The sequence below is a fragment of the Boleophthalmus pectinirostris genome, unplaced genomic scaffold (genome assembly GCF_026225935.1).
Source record: "Boleophthalmus pectinirostris isolate CB_2022bp ecotype Guang Dong unplaced genomic scaffold, ASM2622593v1 HiC_scaffold_6, whole genome shotgun sequence".
Lineage (NCBI taxonomy): Eukaryota > Metazoa > Chordata > Actinopteri > Gobiiformes > Gobiidae > Boleophthalmus > Boleophthalmus pectinirostris.
The window spans coordinates 20,785,069-20,809,316 of NW_026571447.1; the positions used below are offsets into that span (position 1 = coordinate 20,785,069).

At 41.2% G+C, this 24,248-nt stretch overlaps 2 protein-coding genes across 3 annotated transcripts in view; one reads left to right on the forward strand and one right to left on the reverse strand.

Annotated features, from left to right (window-relative positions):
• Positions 1–24,248, reverse strand: part of LOC110171584 (teashirt homolog 1) — a 64,907-nt gene that overhangs the window by 14,761 nt on the left and 25,898 nt on the right. The window contains exons 2-3 of one of the 2 annotated variants that reach the window (XM_055163841.1): positions 17,512–17,689; positions 15,230–15,681 (exon numbers count right to left, since the gene is read on the reverse strand). In XM_055163841.1, coding sequence (XP_055019816.1) covers positions 15,230–15,269 — 40 coding nt within the window. In that variant the 5' untranslated portion in view covers positions 15,270–15,681; positions 17,512–17,689. Of the gene's footprint in view, positions 1–15,229; positions 15,682–15,883; positions 16,653–17,511; positions 17,690–24,248 lie in introns of those variants that run through there. The other variant, XM_055163839.1, reaches the window with a different exon arrangement.
• LOC110171585 (prostaglandin reductase 3) lies at positions 16,765–20,163 on the forward strand. Its single transcript, XM_020937318.2, has 2 exons — positions 16,765–17,350; positions 18,804–20,163. Exons 1-2 carry the CDS (start codon positions 17,058–17,060, stop codon positions 19,732–19,734), a joined length of 1,224 nt encoding a protein of 407 aa, XP_020792977.1. The 5' UTR covers positions 16,765–17,057; the 3' UTR covers positions 19,735–20,163.

Genomic DNA, 24,248 nt, shown 5'->3' on the forward strand with positions numbered 1-24,248 from the left:
ACAAAACTCCATCCTCAAGCATAACAAAATGGAGAAAATGTTAAATCTTTAAAATGTTCTGGTCTTCAGGTATGGTCCCGACATAATTTTAAAGCAAAAACAGCATGAAGTGGACATCATGGACAGTCTTTAATAAAGCCAGTGGCAGCCACTGAGATTAAAATGAAATGTTCCCAATTGTCACCTACTTAAAAGGGAACCTGTTTCTTGAAAAAAGTCATTGACGTTGACGCACTCGCCTGTCAGTTTATAACTCTGCTACTTTGGCTCACACACACAGACCAAACACCCTCCACCACACAAACACTCACCCACACACACACTTTAAGCCCTGCCTGGCATCAGCTGTCACACAACCTGTCTCCATGAACTAAGCAGAGACAGACGCTGTCAACTTAGAGTGCCTCAAATGCCCACATCCAGCCAGGCAGAGGCAGAGAAATCAAGCCTGTCTCCCAGTATAATTTGCACTAATCCTTCATGGGAGATAGTAAAGTCTATGGCATATCTGCCTAATAGCATCAGTCAGCGGCAGGTTCTAATCTCATATTTAGACCCATTTCCATCACAGAGTGACGACAAAGGCAGCACACAGTGTGATTACCTTCTTATTTTTGCATTTCTGCATGACTTGACTTCTGATAATGGTGGAAGGATTTATATTTTTTCAAGCAAAAACTTAGAGGTTCTTTTTCTTAGTGATGGAAGAAGAAAGTGGCTTCAGGTGACTTCAGAAGACAGGTGGACTGGGAGAAACAGAGAGGAGCAAAAGAAAAGAGGAGAGGGAGAGAGTCTTCAGTACTCTGCTTTTCAAAGCGTTTACAACCTGTGGTGTGTGTCCTGCTCGGCTGCCTGCTTTACCACGTACATTTGAATACTGACTGGAGTGCAGTGCATCCCTGTCTTTCACACAGCCCCATAAAAGACGACACACAATGAGGGCTCTTTTGAGCCGAGAGGGGAGGCCTGGGGAAGGGATGCACCTCCCAAACTGCCATAGCACTCCAGCGTCTACGGCCACAATGAGGTGCTACAACAGGAGGAAGAATGAGATCAAAAAGTGCAAACTCAAAGTTTGAGAGAGAGAAGTGTAAACCTGTGCAACCTGAGGGAAAGAAGATGATGGAGATGGTATACCTCTAAGTACAGTACTTTGATGTATATTTATACTCCCAAAACAAAAGATACATTAGAAATCCATCCATCCATTTTCGTCCGCTTATCCGGGGCCGGGTCGCGGGGGCAGCAGCCTAAGCAGGGACTCCCAGACTTCCCTCACCCCAGACACGTCCTCCAGCTCCCGAGGCGTTCCCACGACATTAGAAATCTTCATATAAATGTATAACATAATTATATTTAACTATAATACTAAAAGTGTTATTCAAACAAAGGTCACATGTACATAGTCAAAAGAATCTGGTTGTATTGCATCTAAAACAAAAAAAACAATTAAGAATGCTAAAAAGTGGTTGTAGATTATAAAAATATAATAAGCCATCAAGACTAAAATGAAAAAAAAAAAAAATCATTAGACCGCAATCTAATATATTATAATTTGCCATTTTATTTAGTTAAAATTAGTTATAAAATTATTGGAGAAGTGGAGAAGGATCCCAATAAAGCTGTAAATCAAGAGTTGGATGATAGAGGACTCTGGAGGAAGATCACATCACCCAGGATCAATGCGGACAGATACACACAAACACACACAGCTGAGTCCCCCAGTGCAGATGACATCCCAATGTATAACACAAGCATATAATTCTATAGCACTCTCATCTACAACCCATTAAACTCCCACTACCCCCAGCAGGACCCACCCAAGGGCTCAGCAAAGTCCCACCTCCCGGTTCAATCCTCGTAGTCTGAATAATATGGGCCCGTGATGAATGGCGCCATAACTCTGATATCCACAATCAATCTCAGCTTTAAAGACACATCCATCTTGTGTTATACTGACAGTGGACTTGGGAGTGCGTGAGGGGAGATGGGGTGGGGGTGGGTGGGTGAGGGTTGCTTGTCCTGACCACCAACACGTAATGGGGGGGGGGGGGGGGGGGGCTCAAGGGCAGGGAGAGGCGTCGCTGAGTGATGCCTGTCAGCTCACATCTGGAGAGAAAAATAAATGAGGCTTATGAAGACAAATGAAAGGGGTCTGTCTTTCTGATCACACCACCCCCTCCTCCTTTCAAACTACATACTAGATACTTGATAGTGTGATTGCAAAGGACAATATTTATAATTTGTGTAATGGGGGAAAGTAAAAAATAAAAATAAAAAAATAAAAAAATTATACTTGTTAGCAAAAGTTTTATATTGTATCAGTAATACAGAAGCAATTATAATGTTCTGGGTTCAAGTCTGCTGGAGACTGTTCAGTACAAAAAGTAGTAGAAGTCATACTGTACTTCTGCATAATTAATTAATTGTTACACTGTTTTCTCTCAATTAGAGCTCTAAAATCTTATTTAAGTCAAATAAAGTGAACTGGAGCTTATACCTTAAATTTAAAAAGCTCAATGTAAACACTTCTCCCATCTCTCCCTGACAGTGCACACAGCAGTGGGGGATGGTAGTTGGTGAACTATCCCTGACCTGTTGGAGAGGTCGTTCCTCAGTGACACAGCCTCCTGAATATTGCTCTTAATGATGTACCATATCTTTTAACCGCTACAGACAAAGCCAGGAAACACTACGCTGTCATGGGTTCCCCCCACATCTCCCTTTTCTGCATTTCACTCCCCCTTCACTCACACTGTCTCTTTCTCATCAGCACCTCCTCCTCACTGCCTCACTGCCCCGAGTTAGACTTTTAATTATTAAACACACTTTCACACAGTGGAGTTTTCTAGCTGCTCTTGTGGCTCTGTGACGTGCCAAGGCATAGCATTTAGTCTGCTATTAGCTAGCCATAAGTGAGCACTAAATTCTTAAAAACATACTGTATTAGCACTCCAGTAACACTGTATAATATGTAATCTTTCATCACCACCATATTAGGAAAAAAAAGTAACATAAAACACACACACACAGACACATATTATAATTATTATTTGTATGCATTTGCTGCCAAATCTTAACATGCAAAAGTTAATATGTTTATTGATAATGTTCTGTTTTTGTATTCTTTCTTCTTTTTTATTTATTTATTTTTTTTTACTATTTGCAATTGGTTGGATCAATAGCTGTAATCAGAATTTCAATAAAATTACTTGCACATTCCTATGGACCCATTTCAAATGCATTAGTCGCAATATGCAGCTTCTGAACACTAAAATCAGTTTCTGTGTTAAGAATCTGCCCTCACTTAAAGTCTAATCTGGCCCTGGTAAGAGAAGACTGGGGCTTTCAGGTGACATAGTTTATTGAATGTGGAAGTGGTCGTGATAGGGTTAACCCTGCGCAGGCTGATGATGGGGGTATAAGAGGCTCAGGATGAAAGGTGAACGTGTGATGGATGAGAGGAAGCCCAGACTGGGGCGCACCAAACGAGTACACACACACAACATGTTTCGACTGACATAGCTCACTATTGTAGCTGACATACAAGTTACATGAGGTATTCCTGTGTACAGGCAACATAATGTGCTCTTAAAGGGGCCCCGCAGTTCAAAGGTGGAACCCCAAGTATCAGGTATGGAGTGTGTCTGTATTTCAGGAAACTTGAGCAGCTGAACATGATTTATGATATTGTTTATAAACTGTAACTGTAATAATAAGGGCGGATGCAGATCAACACAGATCTAATTACAGCTGCGCTTAAAAAAATAGTCAAACATTACAAGTTTCTTATATTTACTGAACTAAAACCATGATATCTAAGTATATAGTAAACTATATAATATTACATGTAAGCAACAGGTCATTGTATATGTCAACAATGTCCCTCATCTTCCTGTGTACATTCAATGTTTAAAACTTTTTCAAACACTGAGTCTCCCTGCTCGCAGGTACCAACACTGGCTGCAGCTGTGTGTAACTACGGGGAAGACAGAAAACATTACAGGGCTCTTTTTGGCACAGACGGGAGTGAGAGGGTGGAGGCGGCGGTTGGGGAGTGAGGGGGGCGTTCGAGGAGAGAAAACGAGGAGGAGAGAGAGCGTAGGGGCGGGCTCACAGCAGTGGGACAGAGGGCGGGCTGAGCGCTGGAATGAACTCTCTCAGGCTTTGTGGTGCACGTTTCCCAAGGCCCCCGCCTGGCCCCTTTGATAAATGACACATGTCATTCTGTCAGCCGGTGACACTGCAGCTGGGAGGCCCTGTGATGTATGGCCCTGCTCCAAAAGGAAATCTACTTTTTTCCCTTCCCTCTCTCACTCTCTCACCCCGTCTTCCTCCCTCTCGCTCTCCCTTGGCCCTGGCTGGGTGCATGGCCTTTTTATATGAGGATTTAGGTTTCCTTTGGTCCAATAACTTCCCTGCTCCCTGCCCCCCACCATTCTGAAAAAAATGTACACAACCAAAAAGTATCTCAGGTCTTAAATCAAAACATGCTATAACAAAATGAATCAAAACAACTTGGAGTAATTTAAGATTTGGTCCTGGATTAACCCTGGTTTAGATCAACAACAATGCTAGTCTATCATTAAAACATTAACACTCTAACCACATGTCTAAAATTGTCAGTCATGCTGCTATCACAATATTCTGTAAAGTTACCCTACACTCCCTTAGCTTTTGCTCCTTTGTCCAGTTTGTCCCCAGCTTCTCAGCCCTCCTAATACAAAGCTGAGTGGTACCACATACAAGTTATGACACAGCTATTATGATCATGTAACCCGAGGAAAAAGAGGCCAATGCCACTAGGAACCAAGTCAAAGATTTATGGTGAAAAGGCAAGGAAGTAAACAAAACGAGGCTCTTTAGTACGCAGGAGGAGGGCAGGTGAAGAGGAGGGTGGGGGCCTGATTCCGGCCGGGCAGGATGGTTGGTGTCTCCCATAGGGTCATCTGTCATCCATGTGTCTGGTTATGGAAAAAAAAACTTGTAGACAATCCCAAAGGACCTGGGATGAATATAGCAAAACTAAGACACACACACATATGCAAAGTACACTACAGTACTGGCACATAAATATTCGGTTTTCAAAGCAGATACTTCCACTATCAATCTACAAAAGACATATTTTATTTCATAGGTCAAATGAGCCCAGCCAATGATAGGGCCCGGGAGCCTTGTGCTAACCCTCCCTTCTGAGCAGATTAGCCTATCACGGCATCCTATTGACCCCACAACTGCATGCACCGCCCACGCTTCGGGTGAGCCAGCAAACACAAGACCTTTTTTTTTCACTTCACACACTTTCTGATGCGCTCTATAATCATATACTTGTTCTTTTGCTTACTCACTCTCCTCCCTAGTTCCTACACCCTTTCTACCTCCTTTCGTTCACTCTCTCACTTCGACCCTCCTCGTCTCTCCCTCTCTCAACGGCTGACCTGTTATCAGCGCTGTGGAGATTTAACAGCCAACAAAAAAAGAGAAAAAAAAATAAAGCTGTGAGTCAGGCGTGATGAAGGGACCTTTCCCAGTGTCGCCTCTCAATCTTTACACATGGACTCAATACATTTAAGCTTCTATGACAGCACAAACGCACCTATTTTCACTGGAGGAAATTGTAAACTATGGTCACAATGGGGAAAAAATAAATGTATAGTAAATATTAATCAGATCAAGTCAAGTCAGAAATAAAGGGTAGGATTCGGGAGATTGCGCACACACACTAATGAGTAAAAGAGTTCACTAGTGTTGCTATGGGGACCAGGGCTACTTTGACTAAAGGAGAGCAAAAGAGCCACAGACAGAGAGACAAGAAAGAGGAAATGGTTTTGAGAAAAGAGAATACTTGTTAGGGCTGAGCAGTATGTGGGAAATTAACTGTTATCAACATGTCCATATAATCCTGCTATCAGGCACTCTATGATTAAATAAGTCTGCTAAATAGGTTCTGGAGCATCATTCTCACTCAGTCATTTTTTGAATGTTTTATGTGAAACTGAATACAAAAAATTGCTGTTAAATTATTACAAGATTCCCACATATTTCTCTCTTTTTTCCACAAATTGTGCAGTTATGGTCTTCATGAATATCTACAAGACAAAGAGTTGTCATAATTATTCAATACAATTGCTCTTAAAACTTTAGACTTTTAAAATGTATTTAATTACTGAATATGATTAAGAAATGATTAACAGCATAATGCATGTACTATATATCACATTTTCTTGCAACTTTACATTTGACAAATTATGAGAAGGCTTGAAAATGCACACTTCATTATATCATTATCCAAAACATCTGGTGTAACAAGTCGACATTAGTTTGATAAATAGACTGGATAAAAAGGGCTGTTTGTGAGACAAAGGGATCAGAAAAGAAACATTGTATGGCACTGGAACACTCCAGCTCACTCCAGCCACCTGGGGGTCATGACCTGCCCACGACCCCATCACATGTGCACTTTGGCCACGCTGGGTGGGAGTGTGTTGTGTTCAGGGTGGAGGGGGATCATTAGTGTTGAGTGATGAGCTATGGCCCTGTCTGACGACTTCAGGGTACGGACCTGTGAAGCTTTTGTAAATGCCAGAAGGCCTCCACAATGCAGCAACAACTGTGCATATGTGAGAGTGCATATCTGACTGTGTTTTGTAAAAGGAGGAGGGGGAGGGATGCGACCCTTGTTAACAAGCTGCCACTGTGACCCACAAGATACGGCTTTACACAAGTAGACAACAAACACAGTGAATACTTACAAGGCTATTGCTGCAGCATACCACTAATGTCCATCTAGTATATATATAGAGCAGCCACTGTGGCCATCTTGTTTTTGTTTAGTCTCCTTTTTGGCCAAAGTTAGTTTGAGTGGTTTAATTTGCTCTTTTAATCACAGCTGGAGGGGCGGAAGAAAGCAGTATGAGGAAATGAAGGCAGTGATATGACAAGAGGGCCAGTGTGCGGTGGCAGGATCCTGGGAGAGAGTTGTCGGTCAGCGCTGGAGTGAGAGGGAGCCAGTGTTGGGCTCAAGGTCAGCTGATAAACAGCACATTCACCAGGCACCACTCAGGAGGGTGACCAAGCTGCAGACTCCTCAGCTCTCCCCCTTCGCTCCTGCTCCCTTTCATTCACAACAAACCATTCCCTGCAATTAATCATGGGAATTGTTACACCATGGTAATACCAAAAACAATCTCCATGATCACACGCACAAACAAAATTTCAAATTGCTATCATCCATCTCACCTGCCCCCAGTTAAGAGAGAGGGATTGGGGAGGGGGGGTTGCAGGGTGGGAGGGTTGTGCCGCGGTGAACGGGTTGTAGCCATTCACGTCGCTCCCATTGCTCTCAGTTGTAAAGGTCTGGCTTAGAGTGAGATGATGGTGAAAAATTAGCGGCAGGCAGCCAAACAAGCGGAGGCGCCAGGGCCAGAGGATCAATGCGCCTCATCCGCGGTGGGAGCAGCTATGTAAAACACTCGCCTTAAGTCAGCTGCATCCGGTTAATATTTAATCCCTCCATCCATCTCCACAAAGAGCGCTTCCCTTTTAGCTTTAGCCGCCGTTTACTTTGATTACACACAACCGTTTGGGATGGCTAAGGCGAAGAGGTGGGGGGAGGGAGGGGGGCAAAGCGGCAACGATAAGAGCGATTTGCATGTGGATGGAAAAAATATTTGCAGGTTTGATATTGCTTAGAGCGTTGTACAGTGCCAGTCTGAGACTGAACAGGAGAGGCACGCCTCAAGAAAGAAGGGAATAAAAAACGAGTTAGAGGGACAGAGGTGAAGAGAAAAAAATAATAATAATGTGGTGAAAAACAAACTGAATTTTACTCCAGGGGTTGCCTTATTTAAAACAAGAGATATGCAAATAAAGTAACAAAATAACAGTGATATTATCTTCCTCGCTCATTTTCTGTGGCAAATGATTTCCAGGGAGGAAATCCAAAACTCTAACTCCCAAGTGAACATGCAAATCCAACTGCGTCTTCTTACTGGGAGTCTCTCTACACTCGAGCTCATGTTGCCTTTTCACGTCCATGTTTTTTTTCCTCTTCCACCGATTGAAGCGTCTCATGTTTATTCTGCAGCAGCAACCAAAACTGCATTTATTACACAAGCAAAGTAATAACTACACCATGTCAACAGCCAGCCACACGAGAATGTAATAAGTTTGAATTTGGGGACAACATGTATAAGGCTAAATAACATGTTATAAAATATGCTGAAACACGAAATCTAAATTTGTTTACAGACTAGTTAATGTACGCTATTACTCCACAAAACAGTTTTAACTAAGTGTGCTTTCAGAATTTACACTTTATATTTACTTTTATTATTATGAAAATATAGAAAATGTCCATGCTAACTCAATTCATTAATGTCTACTTTATTAGTAGATTCTTTACCAATTTAAGCTAAAAATGTCCTGAGTCTGAAACAGCAGATTAAATCAGTAACTGCATGAATGGTATTAAAGATGCATTCTGAGCACAGATTTACTCTAATACAGAAAGAAAACACTACTCAATTGTCTTGTGTTTTTGGCTCAGGTCTGAAAAGTGTCCGTTAGCCAGCGGGGTTTACTGGAAGCAAGCCTTCAAGATGGGCAATGGCAACTGTTCATTTTCTCACTCATTGACCTCATCTCCTCCACTTTACAATGCGGAATAAAAGAGGCCCTATTTTAGCCAGCAGTCAGCCACTGAAGATGTAAGAAACTAGCACTTAGAGGCGAACTCACTGCACACTGATGCATGAGATGTACACACGTAATTTAAAGACACAGAGATAAGACCTTTGTGGATATGGGAAAAGTTTGTGCGATCTTAAAATCTTGTAAATTTAATGTTACTGCAATACCGCACCAGGTTATAAGACTTCAATCACTATATGTAAGTAAGCATAATAAATGATGATGTGATGATATGTCTCAATCAAAATTAAGATATGGCATGAGTTTCCAGATATTACTGAACATGAGCATTTTAATAAAATAAATAAATAAAACTGCAACTGTAGAACTGGCTGTTTGATTCCTTTTAGCGACAAGAAGGCCAGTCAAGAAATATTCAAAAATTTAAAATATTCCCAAACTTTAATGAATTGAAAACTAAAATGCAATTATGAAGTCAACATTTAAAAAAAAACAAGAACAAATGAACAAACCTGTAATCGACCAAAACAACAGTAACTAGCGCTAATGTGGCTAATGTGTTATTTCTCTCCATCAGACAGCTGGACCAGGCCTGGGCTAGTGTGCACACCGTGCATGTGCCTAAATCTGTTTGTGTGTGTGCAGTGGGATGGCAGGCGGGGGGCACGAGGTTGGTGGGACTCGCCCGGCCGGGCAGTAATTCTTAATTGACACCTGTCAGGATAATGGCGACAGTCGCAGCTGTTGCAGGAGAATTTGTGTGTCGTCCTGTTCATCTGTCAGCTCTAATACCCGTCCTAAAAGCTGCCCACAGCTCACTCACCACGCAAGCCCCACACCACCCCACCGCTGCTCTCCAGATGCCATTGAGTTACACTTAATCATATCATTCCTGATTAATTCATACAGATGATTACAATTTGTAGTGATTGGCAAAAAATTAAGTGTTAAATTTACCCAAAACCAAAACAGCAATATAGTTTTGTCAAATGTTCAACATGACTTCATCAAGTTCATACAACTAATTATGTTGCAACAGCGTGGTTTTTTTTCATGTTGCAAACACATCATTTTATAACTTATTAAGTATATTGTACAATGAGTATGGTTACACACTTGCTTATACGGTCTTACTTTTGACTGATAACAACAATAAACATGAGAGGAAAGAAAGAGAAATGGATGAATGAAAAATTAGCAACATGTAGAACTAAAAAATAAAAGTACAGCAGACATGGTTTAAAAAATGAAAAGCAAGAAAAGATTATGTGAAGACTAAGATGTAGAGGGGCGGAGAGGCAGGCTGGGTGTCCCTGGACGGAGCTGTGCTCCTCTGTAGTGGGCCCATCTCGTTTGTCTTGTTTGTTTGTTAGCATCAAAGCGCTGCCTCTCACTCCCCCTGCTAACTGATGTAATGAGTGGGTAAGCTACATGTTTTTTTCCTGCGCTGAGGAATTCAAATACTTATTAGACAAAATATTCTGTAATTGCTCATCTTTTATTGATAGAAGTAACATGTTGAGTTAGGTTCTAACAGACTTCTCATAGCCACTTGAGAAGGAGCTGCACTGATCAGAAGAGCAAATTTATCCGCGCTAAATGTAATGCTTTACTTAAGAAAATTTAGGATGTCATTTTATTCCTTTAAATGTTTCTTGACTATTCCTCTTGAATGTTTCCCCTCTCATCCTGTTCATAGCTCAAATTATATACCAGAAGAAAATAAAACCCTAACATTTCAACAAATTTCTATTAATAAGCGTTTATGTATTACATCCCAAGTGCGAAGCCTTAACAAAATAAAATTATTGTGCACCACACAAATATTACACAGTAATTAAGCACACTTAACGTGAGGCACTGATAACACTATCGGCTCAGTGTTTATCAATGCTTTGAGACGAATTCTGATTTCACATAACTTAAAAAAATATTGTTATGATGCGGCTGCATTGAAAAATGAAAACAAAAATTCTTTATTTGGATAAATTGTTTTTCTATGGCAGTCAGGAGTGAGACTGCTTGTCAGCCCGGTCCCAGGGGGCTGTTTCTATCTGTTTTCAGACCTGATTTTCTCAGACTCAATTCTCTTTGTGGATCCCATGACTTGCTGCTGTTTTTATGTGCTGTAAGAAAGGCAACAAAGCACATCTGGCAGCTTTAATGATATGATTTCCCATCATCCTCAGCCACCTCCATTATGACCTCCCACAGAGACATGCTGGCTGCATTTAAGCATTAGGTGTAGGTGTGTGTTTGTCTGTCTGTGTTTACGCTGCAGCGTGTGAGTGTGTGTGAGTGCGCAGAGGCCAACAGTACACTAGTGATGGAGCAAACTGGCCCGAGGGCAGCTTTTGTGGAGAATGCCCCACAAAGAATCAGGAAGAATCAGAAACAGAAAGAGACGAGATGGGCTATAAGATCTCTGATGTGAAATATGTGTGGACAGAGAGCGCTTATCAAACACAGATTAACACACTGATATCCTCATTTTGATACAATAACACTGTTCAATGTTCAACAAGCCAAATTCATTTTACAAGATCTTGTGACTCTAACGTTAATAGGAGCGTAATTATTATCTTTGCATAATACACACAGTGCGCCGGTGACTCGAGGCATTAGAGTACAAGCAGAGCATGTTTGACCTTTCACTACCTCAAATCCCACATGTAAATTTAACTGTTCGTTCTGCGGGAGGCACTAGAGCAAAAGTGACTATCGACGGGCCGATCGATGCCACCTGCTAACGACACGGCCGCTCCAATTAGCGTAACCTCAAGCATGGGCTGATCACATGTACGCAGAGGTAATACACAGCCTACATACAGTAAACATACAACACACCAGAGGGGGCCGGGGCAACAGGTTAGATCAATATATGTCTGATAACTTGTGTTCAAATGGGTTTAAGTGAACAGGTATGACAGAAACACGGCTACTGCTGGTGGTGGTGGTGGTGGGGGGGTGGGTGTTTTGAAGTTAAGAGGGAACAGGGGAGCACTGAAGTCAAGCCCTGCTAAAGACGATGACTAACATAGCGTGGTTACCATTACAAGTTTTTCATTCCAGGAAACTAACACCGCTCTGGTCTAAGCTACAACACACACATACGCTCCCATTGCCCCCACTGTCTCTGTAACCCACTGCCTAAACACACACTGTCTTTCTTTCCTTCAATAAACATACAACTCATTTCTCAGAAGCAACAGTGTCATTAAGTCATTTACACTTTAACTTTATGGCCACTCTACTTGCACAAAATGAACTTTTCAAGATTGTTTGAATTCTCAGGGAAGAAGGTGGCATTCAAAATTTGGCAAAGTTAAAAAACACCTACAGTCATTTTAGCACGTTGAGGACGCCAGTGTAGACATATGTACGAGGGCTGAGACGTAGGACGTATAAATGTTAGCATGCAGATTATTTTGAGGGGAGAATATCACACATTTAGTGCATGCACAAAGGTTGCAGTGTAATCATAGCCATCTTGGGCATGCAAAATCATTAATCCCAGGACACCATGACGCTCCGGATTGGAAGAAACTAGAGGCCTTTAGCAAGAAGGCAGCAAGACGTTCAGCCAAAGTACGTCTCTGCTGAGTTTTAATGCAGCCGTGATTTACAGGCAGCTCAGTAACACATGCAAAAGTGTAAAAACTTCAACAGGACGTCTGCGCTTTTAAAAAATGGATCGTGGTACAACTTTGGATTGCTCAGTTGAGATCAGGCCTGAGTTACGTCTTAATAAAAAAATAAATCTTTTACAACAGTGGAAATGTACCTTCTCAACGTGGCTGTAAAATTGCGGAGAACTTTATGAAAATGCTCCGCTATCTTGACACATAAAGTAAGCGCGGTAATTAGAAGGATTTAAATAAAAATAAATGAGTGTAATGAAAAATTAGCTGAAGGAAAAAAGAGGGAGATTGCAATATAGCTTAGGAATTAGGCTGGTTTAATACAAGGTTATAAGAATGGTATGGGTGGGGGCGGCGGGGGCTCAAGCGAGGTCATTAACTGGCATTGTCTCCTGACGTGATTAGTCAGGTAGCAAAGTCCATTTGTCACCTGCACAGGCAAATTGAGTTGGTGCTGCACTAGAGGCTATGGGGACTGTATAATATCAACTTGATTACATCAAGGCAGCTGCGGACTTGACACCTTACTGAATTTGTCAGCATTAATCGTTAGGGCCTGTCACAAATCCATCAGCTCCACAGATAATTAGGGCTCTCTCTAATGAAGCCAACGGGAAGCAACCTCGCCCCCCTCTCCACCCCGACTCCATAAGCACACACATACCATCGCCTTATAATTAACCATCAAAGAAATACAGACCAATATCTTAGCTGCTCCTCTTTCTTGTCTCACTTCTATACGACGTTTTACATGAAAGAGGAAGTCACTCCTGTTCTGTCATTTTTAATTGTGGATACTTCCCCCCTGACTTTTAAATCTTGACGTGTACAATATGGAAGTTATTTGTTGCAATAAAAAGAAAATAAACTGTTTCTACATTTTGTCTTATTTGTAAAATTACTTCACAAATTCAGAAAAAAATCTAATATTTCAGTTAAAAATTATTTGGTTAAGACATGTTTTTTAATACTTTTTATAACTGAATATATGTAATAATAATAATAATAATAATAATAATAATAATAATAATTTTAAATCTACTCTTTAAATTCCTGTATAGGCCTTCAAATACAAAAAAAGTTCAATAATAGAATAAAAGCTAGCATTAAACAAAAATGAAATATAATATCAAAGCTAACATCCCGCTGTGAACGCTGCCCTCACACAGAGAGGAAGCCACAGGTCAGCAGCAGGTCCCAGAGGGGCACAGGCGCCTCACCTCCAATTCAAGAGTGTGTTTTATTGTGTTACTTGTGTGTGTTACCAACAGTATTATTGTCAAGGGCTTATCTCAATCCTGGATGTTACAATCAGTGAAAACTGGATACACCCCGTCAGCCAAACTGCGATTGACCATTACGTGCCATGATGACACGCAGGGGACATTGTGATGGATCAATGGTGTGTGAGGGAGAGTACAGGAGAAGGAGGGGTCAGATCTGTGTCATGGTTAATACATACTAAGTAAGCAAATACTGACTACAACAACTGCGTTTTTCACTTGCAATCTTCTGTGTTTTTTTAAAACAACTTCATTCTTACTACACTGTTTATAAATCCACGTTCCAAATCATAAAGCATAAAGCTGAATAAGAGAACAAAAAATTGTGATCCGCTTGTGTGTACATAGAGTTTGGAAGCGTCTTAAAGGAGGAATGTGAGGCCCACTATTAGTGTTTTTTAAAAAACTGTTTCCAATGTTAAATGTACATAAAAGTTAGCTTGCACACAAACGTATGTCTGTTTTTTGCCGTTTGACCTGAACAATAGAAATCTGGTGTATAGAAACCCAAGGACTAGTTGAATGTTCTCCGTCATACACACTCCATCTGATCCTCCTCATCAGCTCAAAGCACCATCATCTTTGAGTAGTGCCCTGTTTAAAATGATAAAACCTGCTGAGTTCAAAGTCTTCGTCGACTGGCCCTCCTGTTCGACCCGCTTTGCACCTCATATTTCAAAATCTCTTTAAAATTCTGTTACTGTCTTTTGTTCACTCCAGTTGTTAATGCCTAACTTCAAAGGCTTGTGCTCATTAGCACAGAGGTAGAAACCCCTGTCACTCATTTACATTTGTTTAAAGGCTGCAGGGAGACGAGAGGAAGAAGGGGGAGTCCAAATCCAAACCACTACAAGTCAAAGTTGTCGGTCGTCTGCCAACACCTGGTTTTATCAGTTGGTCACATAGCTAATATTATACTAGCCTCCAGCAGTGGATATTGATTTCATTACTGGACTGATTCTTACATGGAATGTGGGCAGAATTTAGATACAAACAGAACCTAAAATAAAGGATTGTTTGAATAGACTTCACTGCCTCTAGAAAATATTAATTCATATTAATATGTTGATACAGTTTATGTTTTTTACGCCTAATCAAACTTTTTGCCTTTGGAGATACAGACAAGTTGTGTTTGGCTAAAAGGCTAAACCCACCAGACTTGGCTGTCTTTTTGGAGGGATTTATTGATGTTTATTACGGATGAATAGATCAAAGAATGCCACATGACGCACGATCAATCACGCATCAAATCAAGAATGGCAATCCTTTAATAGAATAGAGAAAAGAAGGAAAAAAGCCGGACTCCTTCTAGTTTTCTCCCCCTGCTCTCTAAGTCAATTATTCATCATTACTCACTCTTGAACCTCCTAAAGCTGCCTTTTATCTCCATAACACGTTATTTTGTTTAACTTTAGAAGTGCATGTTGAAAAAAATATCCTGAGAGTTTTGTAGTTCAGATGATGTAGCGTAATTGTGTAGTTTTAGGACAACTTCAGGGGTGAATTACGCACAGAATAAACTGTGAAAATGTGATTAAAATTGTGCTTTGAGAAATAAAAACAAACTTGCATATCTGCTTTTAAATACGATATACAGTGAAGGGTAAATGCTGGACTAGTCACATAGGAGTGTGTCGTGTGTTCGGGGTATACCTGCTGATCGCCGCGGCTCTTGCTGCTTTCTCCTCGGCATAGTGACCGTCACTTTCCACGATGCTTCTCATGCAGGAAAAAAGACACAATGAAAGTCTCTCAGTTTAGAAAAAACATCCCGTTCTTTGAAGTGAATGGATTGAATGTCTTTTTCTTCTTTTTGCTTAGTATTTTTGGAGTTTTCAGAGAGCGCGAATTTGGGTCGAGGCTGCTTCTTATGACACCTTCATGTCCATCAAAGATCGTCTTCCTCGTTGTGCATCATTGCAGACTTAAAAGGGGTAAAAGCACTCAAAAATCCTCGGTATGTATCAGGGAGTAAAGAGTTTGTTTTCTTTTTACACAAACTCGAAATAAATGAACTCAGTAAAGAATAAGTCCCGAGTGAGTGCAGCGCACACTTGTGACAAGCAACTTATCCTCGTGTTTCTTTCTTTTCTTTTGCCACAGTCCTGAAAGAGAGAGAGATGAGACAGGACAAACAGGCGTTAGATAGGTTAGTGTCAGTCCCAATGTACCGCGGCCACCGCGCCACCTCAGCCCAGCTCGAGCTCACCACTCCGGACACACTTTTCCTCCCTCCCCGCCTGTCCCCACTCCACTCCAACGTGAAAACAGAATAAAAACACACAGCAGATATCTTTTATTACTTACGTTTTACGAGTCGCTCATCTCATTGTATCTCGGACAGTTTTTTGGAGAAGGGGTGGTTGCTTGATGCGGTGGAGATCACTTGGAGAGAGGGAGAGCGAAGGGGGAACAAACAAGACGCAGGCGCATCCAAGCTTTGCCAACAACCACGACACGGACTCAAATATTTATATGTTTCAAAAATCTCCACAAGAATATATGTCGTAGATTTAAAGAATAAACGTGTGACTCTGAGTATCCGAGAGGTCTTCGCTAAAAAAAGGAAAATGGAAACGGCGGTGGGATCCAGGAGCTGTTTCAGACAGCCTCAACTGATAGACAGACGCATCGAGTGGCTTTTCCTGCTACATTTTTACTCCTCCCTCTCCACGAGCGTCACCCCTGACAGAGGAGCCTACCTGTCAATCTTTTTAATTGTCTTGTTTTCCCCCTCTCCCTCCTTCCTCTCTCTCTCTTTCTCCCATCGCTCTACAAAAATCCCACAAAAGGAAATGATCCACATGGAACTTAAAGCCAGATAAAAGTTACAAACTGTGCGCAGCAACAAGCATGTGTGACATAAGGCTCAACTTAGATGTCACTAACTAATGGCTTTAAGCACAAATGGGGTGGAACCATGGCTTTACTGTGTTGAATACAATAATAAAACCTAGTAACTAGTAATAAATGAAAACTATGTCACGTGACAAAGGAAAAAACTGAAATATCTGACAAATAAATTGTTATCGTGCGTAAAGGTTTACTTCTGTCAGTCTGACGCAGAGACCGTGACTCTCTTTGTGCTACATTCTGCACTGTTGGTTAAGCAAAAGTAATAAAACATATAGTATGGTTGTTGTTACAGGATGAGGATTGATTTGTTTCACCTTACTAGGAAGTGAGCGCTGTGTCCGGGAAGGGGAGGGACTCAGCCAGATAACTCTTGAGTGTGCTTCTTACAGAGCTACAGGCTACACGTCGATAGCTCCGTTAAATGCTAAATACAGCGTGGTTTGCCTAGTTCGTGTGGTTTATGGTAGATTTAAAGGGGCTTTTATTTCACTGAGGTCCGTCAGCGAGCTGTTTGGCCTGGTCCCGCCTGCGCAAGCGGAGTAAAAAGCCCTACAGCGCAGGCTAATGGCATGACGGGCATATTACTACTAGCTGCTGTAAAGTCAAGTTGGCCGTGAACTTTGCCATGTCCACGTCTTCATTGCTTTCTCTAAGAAGCGGCACGGCTGTGCTTCGCTTATTCAGAGCGAGACGAGGAGGAAAAGAGGCACTTTCGTTCGGACTTCATGTGCCTGCTCGGCGCTACATCATAGACATGTCCTACTCCGCGCACTTCATGGATTACCGAGGGACCTCTATACCCGGCGCTATGAAAAAGCTAGTAGTTACTAAGCTTAGTCCAGATTTCCGAGAGGCTGTCTCCCTACAAACCGTGGCCGTGCCGACACCAGGAAACGAGGAGCTGCTCGTTAGAAATCGGTAAGTTGCTTGCCTGAAAACAGCATGCGTCAGGCAGGGATGCACGTCTCCGACCGCCTTTCCTAAAAGCCTATAGTAAACGACCCGAACGCACTCCCTCATTCGAAACGATAGCGTGTGTCAAAATGCAGTTTAGAAGTTGTAAAAAGGAGTCAGCTTACCTTGCTTTAGCCATATCCAGTAGTACCTGCGGTCATCATCACAAGGTGGCAAAATATGTGAGGGATAAGCGTTGTTCTGTAATTCCAAGTTCCGCCCTCGCTGCATTTGTCTATCAATCCATCTCGGCATCTCTCTCTCTGTCTCTCCCTCCCTCTCTCTTGTCTCTACGTCACCAACCTGCAAACAGAAAAGGGCGCACGCAGACATCAGGACATGGAGATGATGGAGAAGAACGAACAGGGAGCACATTCTGGAGCCGCGGATTTCTCTCCTCAGCTGCCGCGTGATCACTAAATGTAGCCTATACAACAAATATCATCTTGAGGGACCAGAGGGGAAAAAAACACATGCATTTGACTAATTTAAAAATGTTTACCATACTATAAAAAAGGAAATTGTCCGTACTGACACTAAACATCTTACTCTTAAAATGTATATTATAGAGCAGGGCTGGAGGATATATATTTAGTAACATTATTTTGGTTCTGCTTTGACTATAGTTAGTACAATAGTGTAATGTATTTAAAATCTCTAAGTTATATCAGATTGCACAAGGTGTGATCAAATTAATAGCACACATAACACACAACATAGTAAAAGAAATAGGCATGTTTGTTATAGAAAAATATACTCACTTTGTTTGCCTAAGTAACCGACCGTAGTGCAATGCGTTTAGTTCTAAACTTGTATACCTTTGAAGATAAAATAGTCTCTCTGTTAGTGAAACCTGTTTTAAATTACATATAGAGTCAAATGAGATGGTTCAGTAATGTTCTGATTTCGCATGTGTAACTCACAAAAGCATTTAGTATGAGCTCAAAGTAACGTGTGGTGGGCACAGTAATGAGACACAGCATGCCGCCGCTCTAAAAGACAGTAAATGATTTATTTATGCTTTCCTTTCTCACATATTTGTTTCTGTAACCAAAGTAAGATAAAAACAAGCCGTCTGGGTTTGGAGCCGATGGAACTATCTGAGATTTTTAAAGTGCAGTTTGTTGTGGGTGTCTGTGAAGACAATGAATCATGACATCATGCAATGTGTTTTGTGATACAAGCCTTTCCCTGTCAGAGCACGACTGTTCTTTTCAGGAGAGAGCAGAATCATTGCCAAAACAAACCTGAGTGTTTGTACCATACCGACGGGTGGAGAGGAGACAAATCAAGTCCTGACCTCCTTAATCTAGAAAATAATATGTCTTACTTTAATGAATGAGCACAGAGATGTTTGACTGTAACTGCTTTGCTGCAATAATTATATCACATCCCTGTTTTATGTCATGTTTTCCAGTTTTGTGGGAATCAACGCCTCAGACATAAATTACTCTGCTGGACGCTATGACCCCACAGTGAAGCCTCCTTTTGATGCTGGTTTTGAAGGGATCGGTGAGGTCGTCGGCCTTGGCCTTAGAGCCAGCTCAGAGTACACCATCGGGGATACTGTGGCCTACTTCCGCAACGGGGCATTTGCCGAGTACACAGTAGTGCCAGCCAAGGAGAGCATACGTGTACCCTTAGTCAAACCTGAGTTCCTCACTTTGCTGGTCAGTGGAGCTACTGCTTATATTGCACTGAAACGTCTGGGAGATCTGACCAAAGGTGAGACTGTGCTGGTCACAGCGGCTGCAGGAGGAACTGGACAGTTCGCTGTGCAGTTTGCAAAGCAGGCCGGGTGCCATGTTATTGGGACTTGTTCCTCTAATGAGAAAGCTGGCTTCCTCAAATCCATTGGTTGTGACAGACCGATCAACTACAAAGTGGAAAACCTGGGACAGACACTGAGGAAAGAGTACCCAAAAGGCATTGATGTGGTGTATGAGTCTGTCGGTGGCAGTACATTAGAGTTGGCAGTGAATTGTTTGGCTAAAAAGGGAAGACTCATAGTTATTGGTTTCATCTCAGGGTACCAGTCTGCTTCAGGGATCCCAGCCTTTAAAGGAACCACGCTGCCGGTCAAGCTGCTGCAGAAGTCTGCTAGCATGCGTGGTTTCTTCCTGCCTCATTTCTTAAGCGACTACGGAGAGGCGCTGGCTAAAATGATGCGGCTGATGGCCAAAGGGGAGCTGGTGTGTGAGGTGGACTGTGGGGAGTTGGTGGAGGAGGGGAGGTTCTCAGGACTAGAGTCAGTGTTTCGAGCTGTGGACTACATGTATGCTGGGAAAAACCTGGGCAAGGTGGTAGTGGAGGTAGCAGCTGCTGCACAGAGCAATAGTAAATTGTGATTTATTATGTTGTTAATGCACTGCACAAATCGTACTTGAATGAAACTGATTGACATATTACTATAAAAATTATAGCATAACATTTCAGAACCGCTCCCCTTAAGTGTAACAGTTAAAGACCAGTTACAAGTCAAGTCATTGCTTCAATAGTAGGAACTAAATACATAAAATGCAATAAGGTTTAATCATAAATGTTTTATAAATTTATACAATTTGTTTGATTATATGCATATGTGTTAATTCAGTACACAAACTTTTTAGTACTGAAATGTTGATTCATTGCATTTTGCATATTCATGTTTTATGAATAATATACTGTGAGTTACTCTGAAGTGCTGCAATCCTGGGTCACCCTGTGGACCTCAAATTTATTTTTTTAAATGATTATATGATATAATTTCACATAAATAAACACTACAAATAATTTCACATTCTTTTCTTTCCATATTTTGTTCAGTAAGTCTTAATATCTCCTTTCACTGTGGTTGTAACCTACTCAGAGCCCTATAAATATTCAGATTACTGTCAGAAGCAGTAGCCACTCTAATTTCTGCTAAAATATTTCTGGCCCACCTACACATCTAAAAGTATTTGAGACCCGCTGCCACTACATGCTTGCTTTTAGCACTCTGCAGCACTTTATCTCCCATAAATATTTGATGATATACTTCATTGTTTTTCTAATAGGGGCTTACATTGGTATGTGCTTGTCAAAAGTGAATTCAGTGGCTGCAGGTGTGCTTGGTATTTCATTGCCTGTTTGTGGCTGACAGAAACGGCATTCACACAATCAATCTTTTTATCCGTATGCCCTGGAGCCGCACATAATATAAAAAAATTAAGTTCAGCTAAAGAGAAGTTGGACTGGAAAATGCCATTACTTCTTTCCACACCACAAGTACAGAAAAAACACTTATAGTGAATGTAGTACGGAATGGCCTCTGACATCTTGCATTTTCATTATTTGTATGAGATCTGGCTTCAAATACTCAGCAGTGAAATATTCCTTAGGATTTTTAAAATTTCTGCTTAACATATATTTTTTATTTGATTCCACGCTATTAACCCGCACTTTTTAGGACAGTTTCTTTACAAAATATATGTATACTAAATGTATGCATTTCCATATATTGGGGCCTTTTGAATGGCATTTAATATATTCTTAAAAAAACTGCAAACTTTCTAGATTTATTTTATTTTACTTTCTTAAACATTCTAATATTGTGTGTGAACGTGTTATTTGTTCATATTTAATTCAATTCCAACAATAACACATGCTAACCTGAAGTCTGTAATGTAAGCTTAGTGTGTGTTGTCTAAGAGAAACACCTGTTCATACCTGGCAGGGAGGGCTGTAGGCTCCATGCACTGTGAACATGTTATTTCCTCATCCAGGTGGCCACTCAAAATATAACCCAGTGTGAAATGCATTACAGGTGTGACCCCAGCATGCAAAGCTGCTCCCCTCTCCAGACGGTGCAGGAAATCAGGAACACACCAGGTTAGGACTGCTTTATATCCACAACAAATAGGTACCACACTCAGTCCTTATAATGCACTGGTCATTGGGGCAACGCACACTCAGCTGATGATTTTGTGTAATGTTTTGTCATAGCACAAATATTCTCAGCTGCAAATCACTCATGGACGACTACTTAAAATATATTTTTATCAATTAAATTTGTAATCAAGCCGATTCTGTGTAATTGGGTTCATTCAGCAAAAAGGAAAGATACAAATTAATATTGATTTTTGTAGAGTAAACAGTATTATGTTCACTTAAGTGCATTAAAAGTTGAGTATTAGATTGCTACTAATTATAATACCAACATGACTCAAAATCCAACGCACTGATATCAAAAGATGTTTCCTCATTCACATTGTAGACTGGACCCAAGGAAAAGTGTGTTTTTGAGCAACATTAAATAAATCTATTCCTTAAAAAATGGAAATACAAATGAGACATTTCAATAAAATGGCTCTTCATATTTATAGTGTGTGTTGATGCTGTTGAAAATTTTTGTAAATTCTGTAGGCCTATGATTTATAAGTAAACATTTAACCAGTACATTTTAAAGATACTCTGAACTATGACTGTGCTAGACGATTAGTACGTGGCACAGACATTGTCAAGTTATAGTCACACTTGTCACAGTTGTTTGCCTGTGCATTAAGAAGTCAATGCAAGCTCTTACACGCCTGCCCTGAAAAGGTGAGAAAGTCGATGATGCACGTGAACATTGAAATGAATTTACCTCAAGTACTGTGTGCGTGTGTGTGTGTGTGTGTGTACCATCATAGAGCAGCGTCCAGATTTAGCATCTCTTCAATTAACAGAAGAGGCCTCATGTTGGCGTCCTCCTGGGCCTACCTGTACCTGCGCTGATTAGTGAGCAGTCACAGCCCCAATTAGAGAACACAGGAACCTGGAGAGACAACACTCTTTATTTAATTGGATTGTGTTGCAGAAGGAGGATGCTGCCGCTGCTAACTGGCAACGCACACAAGACTCCTAACTGTGGAGCGTAAACAAGACACTAAAGATAGAGAGGGGTCTCGTATGTGACGGTGCAACTGCGAAAAACCTCCTTCTTTTGAGGAATTGAGAGTCTTGTTTTAGGAGAGACTTGCGGTAATATTGGCTCTTTACACAGGGTCATTAATGTACCACTTCATGAAGTGTATTTTCAAATACTGCACTGTAAAAGTTTTAGGAAGGAAATTCTGTCTTTACAATTTCAGTAATGTTTTTTTTTTTTTCAGGGTTTATTTAAAATTTGAATATTTCAAGGTGAGACAGGAAAATGGAAATGGCAATTCTATGTATTGTTTATTTTGTTTTAGATCTGTATGATGTAGAATTGTCAGTGATGACATTATGTGAATTTTGAAAAAGGTGCCATTTTTAATACGTTTCCAAATTCAGTAGATAGTATTCAGTTTAGTTTTTTTGTTATTTATTGTTATTGGTATGGCAACAAAGTTAAATTTTCTTCACTCTGAAATACATGGATAATGCATTCTGTGACTCATGATACAAAATATTTAGCCTAAATAGCTGGTTTTGGTTTAGTTGCTACTTTTATAGGTAATGATTGTTCTTGTCTACATGAATTCACCTCTTAAGTTAATGAAAACTTGTTTGCCCAGAGCAATTCATCCACCTGCATAACATTGTTAGATAGGATCACTTTCTTTGCATAGGTTCGTACTCAATTCTGTATGTTTTGTACATTTATTCACATTTCTTTGTTCATACCAAGACTTTTGCGTAGGAGAGATCAAGGTAACTTTTTAAGCCATCTGAGGTAACGCCCATAATGCTTGTTATTTTCTTGACTGTAGTGTTTTTTCCTGCAAATTGATTGCAGTTAACAACAAAGACAACATTTGGTCAGTTTCACCATTTGAACGATTGAACCAAAAACCAGACATGACAGAACTCCTGCTTTTCATTTCATTTCCTGTACAACTTTATAGTTCTGCTTTTCATTTGTTGACATTCAGGCAAGTCCAAAAAATCTCAGAGGCCTCTTTTCTCCACTAAACTCCTCTTTTCCCCTCGCTGGAACATGTGGCACTTAACAAAGACATCACCTTCTTCATAGTGTGGTCGCTCTAGGCACCTAAGGGACACTGGCTGGCTTCTCAGTGCTGCCAGGATTCAGACAGTCCACTTTCTCTCCTCTCTCTCTCTCTTTCTCTCTCTTTCTTTCTCTCTGTCTCTCTCTCTCCCCTGTATAAGTCATTCAGACCCTCTCAACTCCCCAACTCCCCGAGCCCCCGTCAGTCCTACCTCCGCCTAATTACCAAACCTAAAACCCCACTCAACTAATTAGCCACAGCAGACCCGGCAACTGTGAGTAAAGGTAAGGAGATGGCTTCATTCGGGATGTGTGTGCGTTAAACGTGAGAGAGGAGACAAGGAGAATAGCAAGCCAATTAAAGTCGCGTAATAAAAACTCTTTGCTATGAGTTGTGCGTGACAGAATGATAGGGAGGATGTTTGTGTCCATGTTTGGGTATAGGAGGAAGGAGGGAAAGGAGGGGCTGGCTCGCGCACCTGTCCACATGTGTCTCAGTGTGGCTGGCAATCTGTCAGCTTTTCTGTCTATCACCGGCGCAACAGCTCAGTGGGACATAAATTACAATATGCAGCAGTGCCACTTGTGTAAAAGCCTCCAATGAAGGGGAGGAATAACTTTCTTAATCAAGTTCCAACTGATTAATTGTAATAAAGGTGTCATCCGTAAACGTGGCGTACTGATTGAGTAATTTGAAGGCCGGGGACAGTAAGTACAGGCACGTCCCATGATTGCGGGAGGGGGCCAGTCTGAGAGAAAGGGGGGTTTGGGGGGTGGGGGTAGCAGTGGGCAGGACGGTGGAGTGGAGGACACAGCGAGACACAAATAGCTCCTGGGCACACTGGCAGCTTTCGCACAACTGACAGTTATGAAATACAATTATCAGTGTGATCTGCTTAAGAATTCATCAGCAGCTTGAGCGGCCAGTAA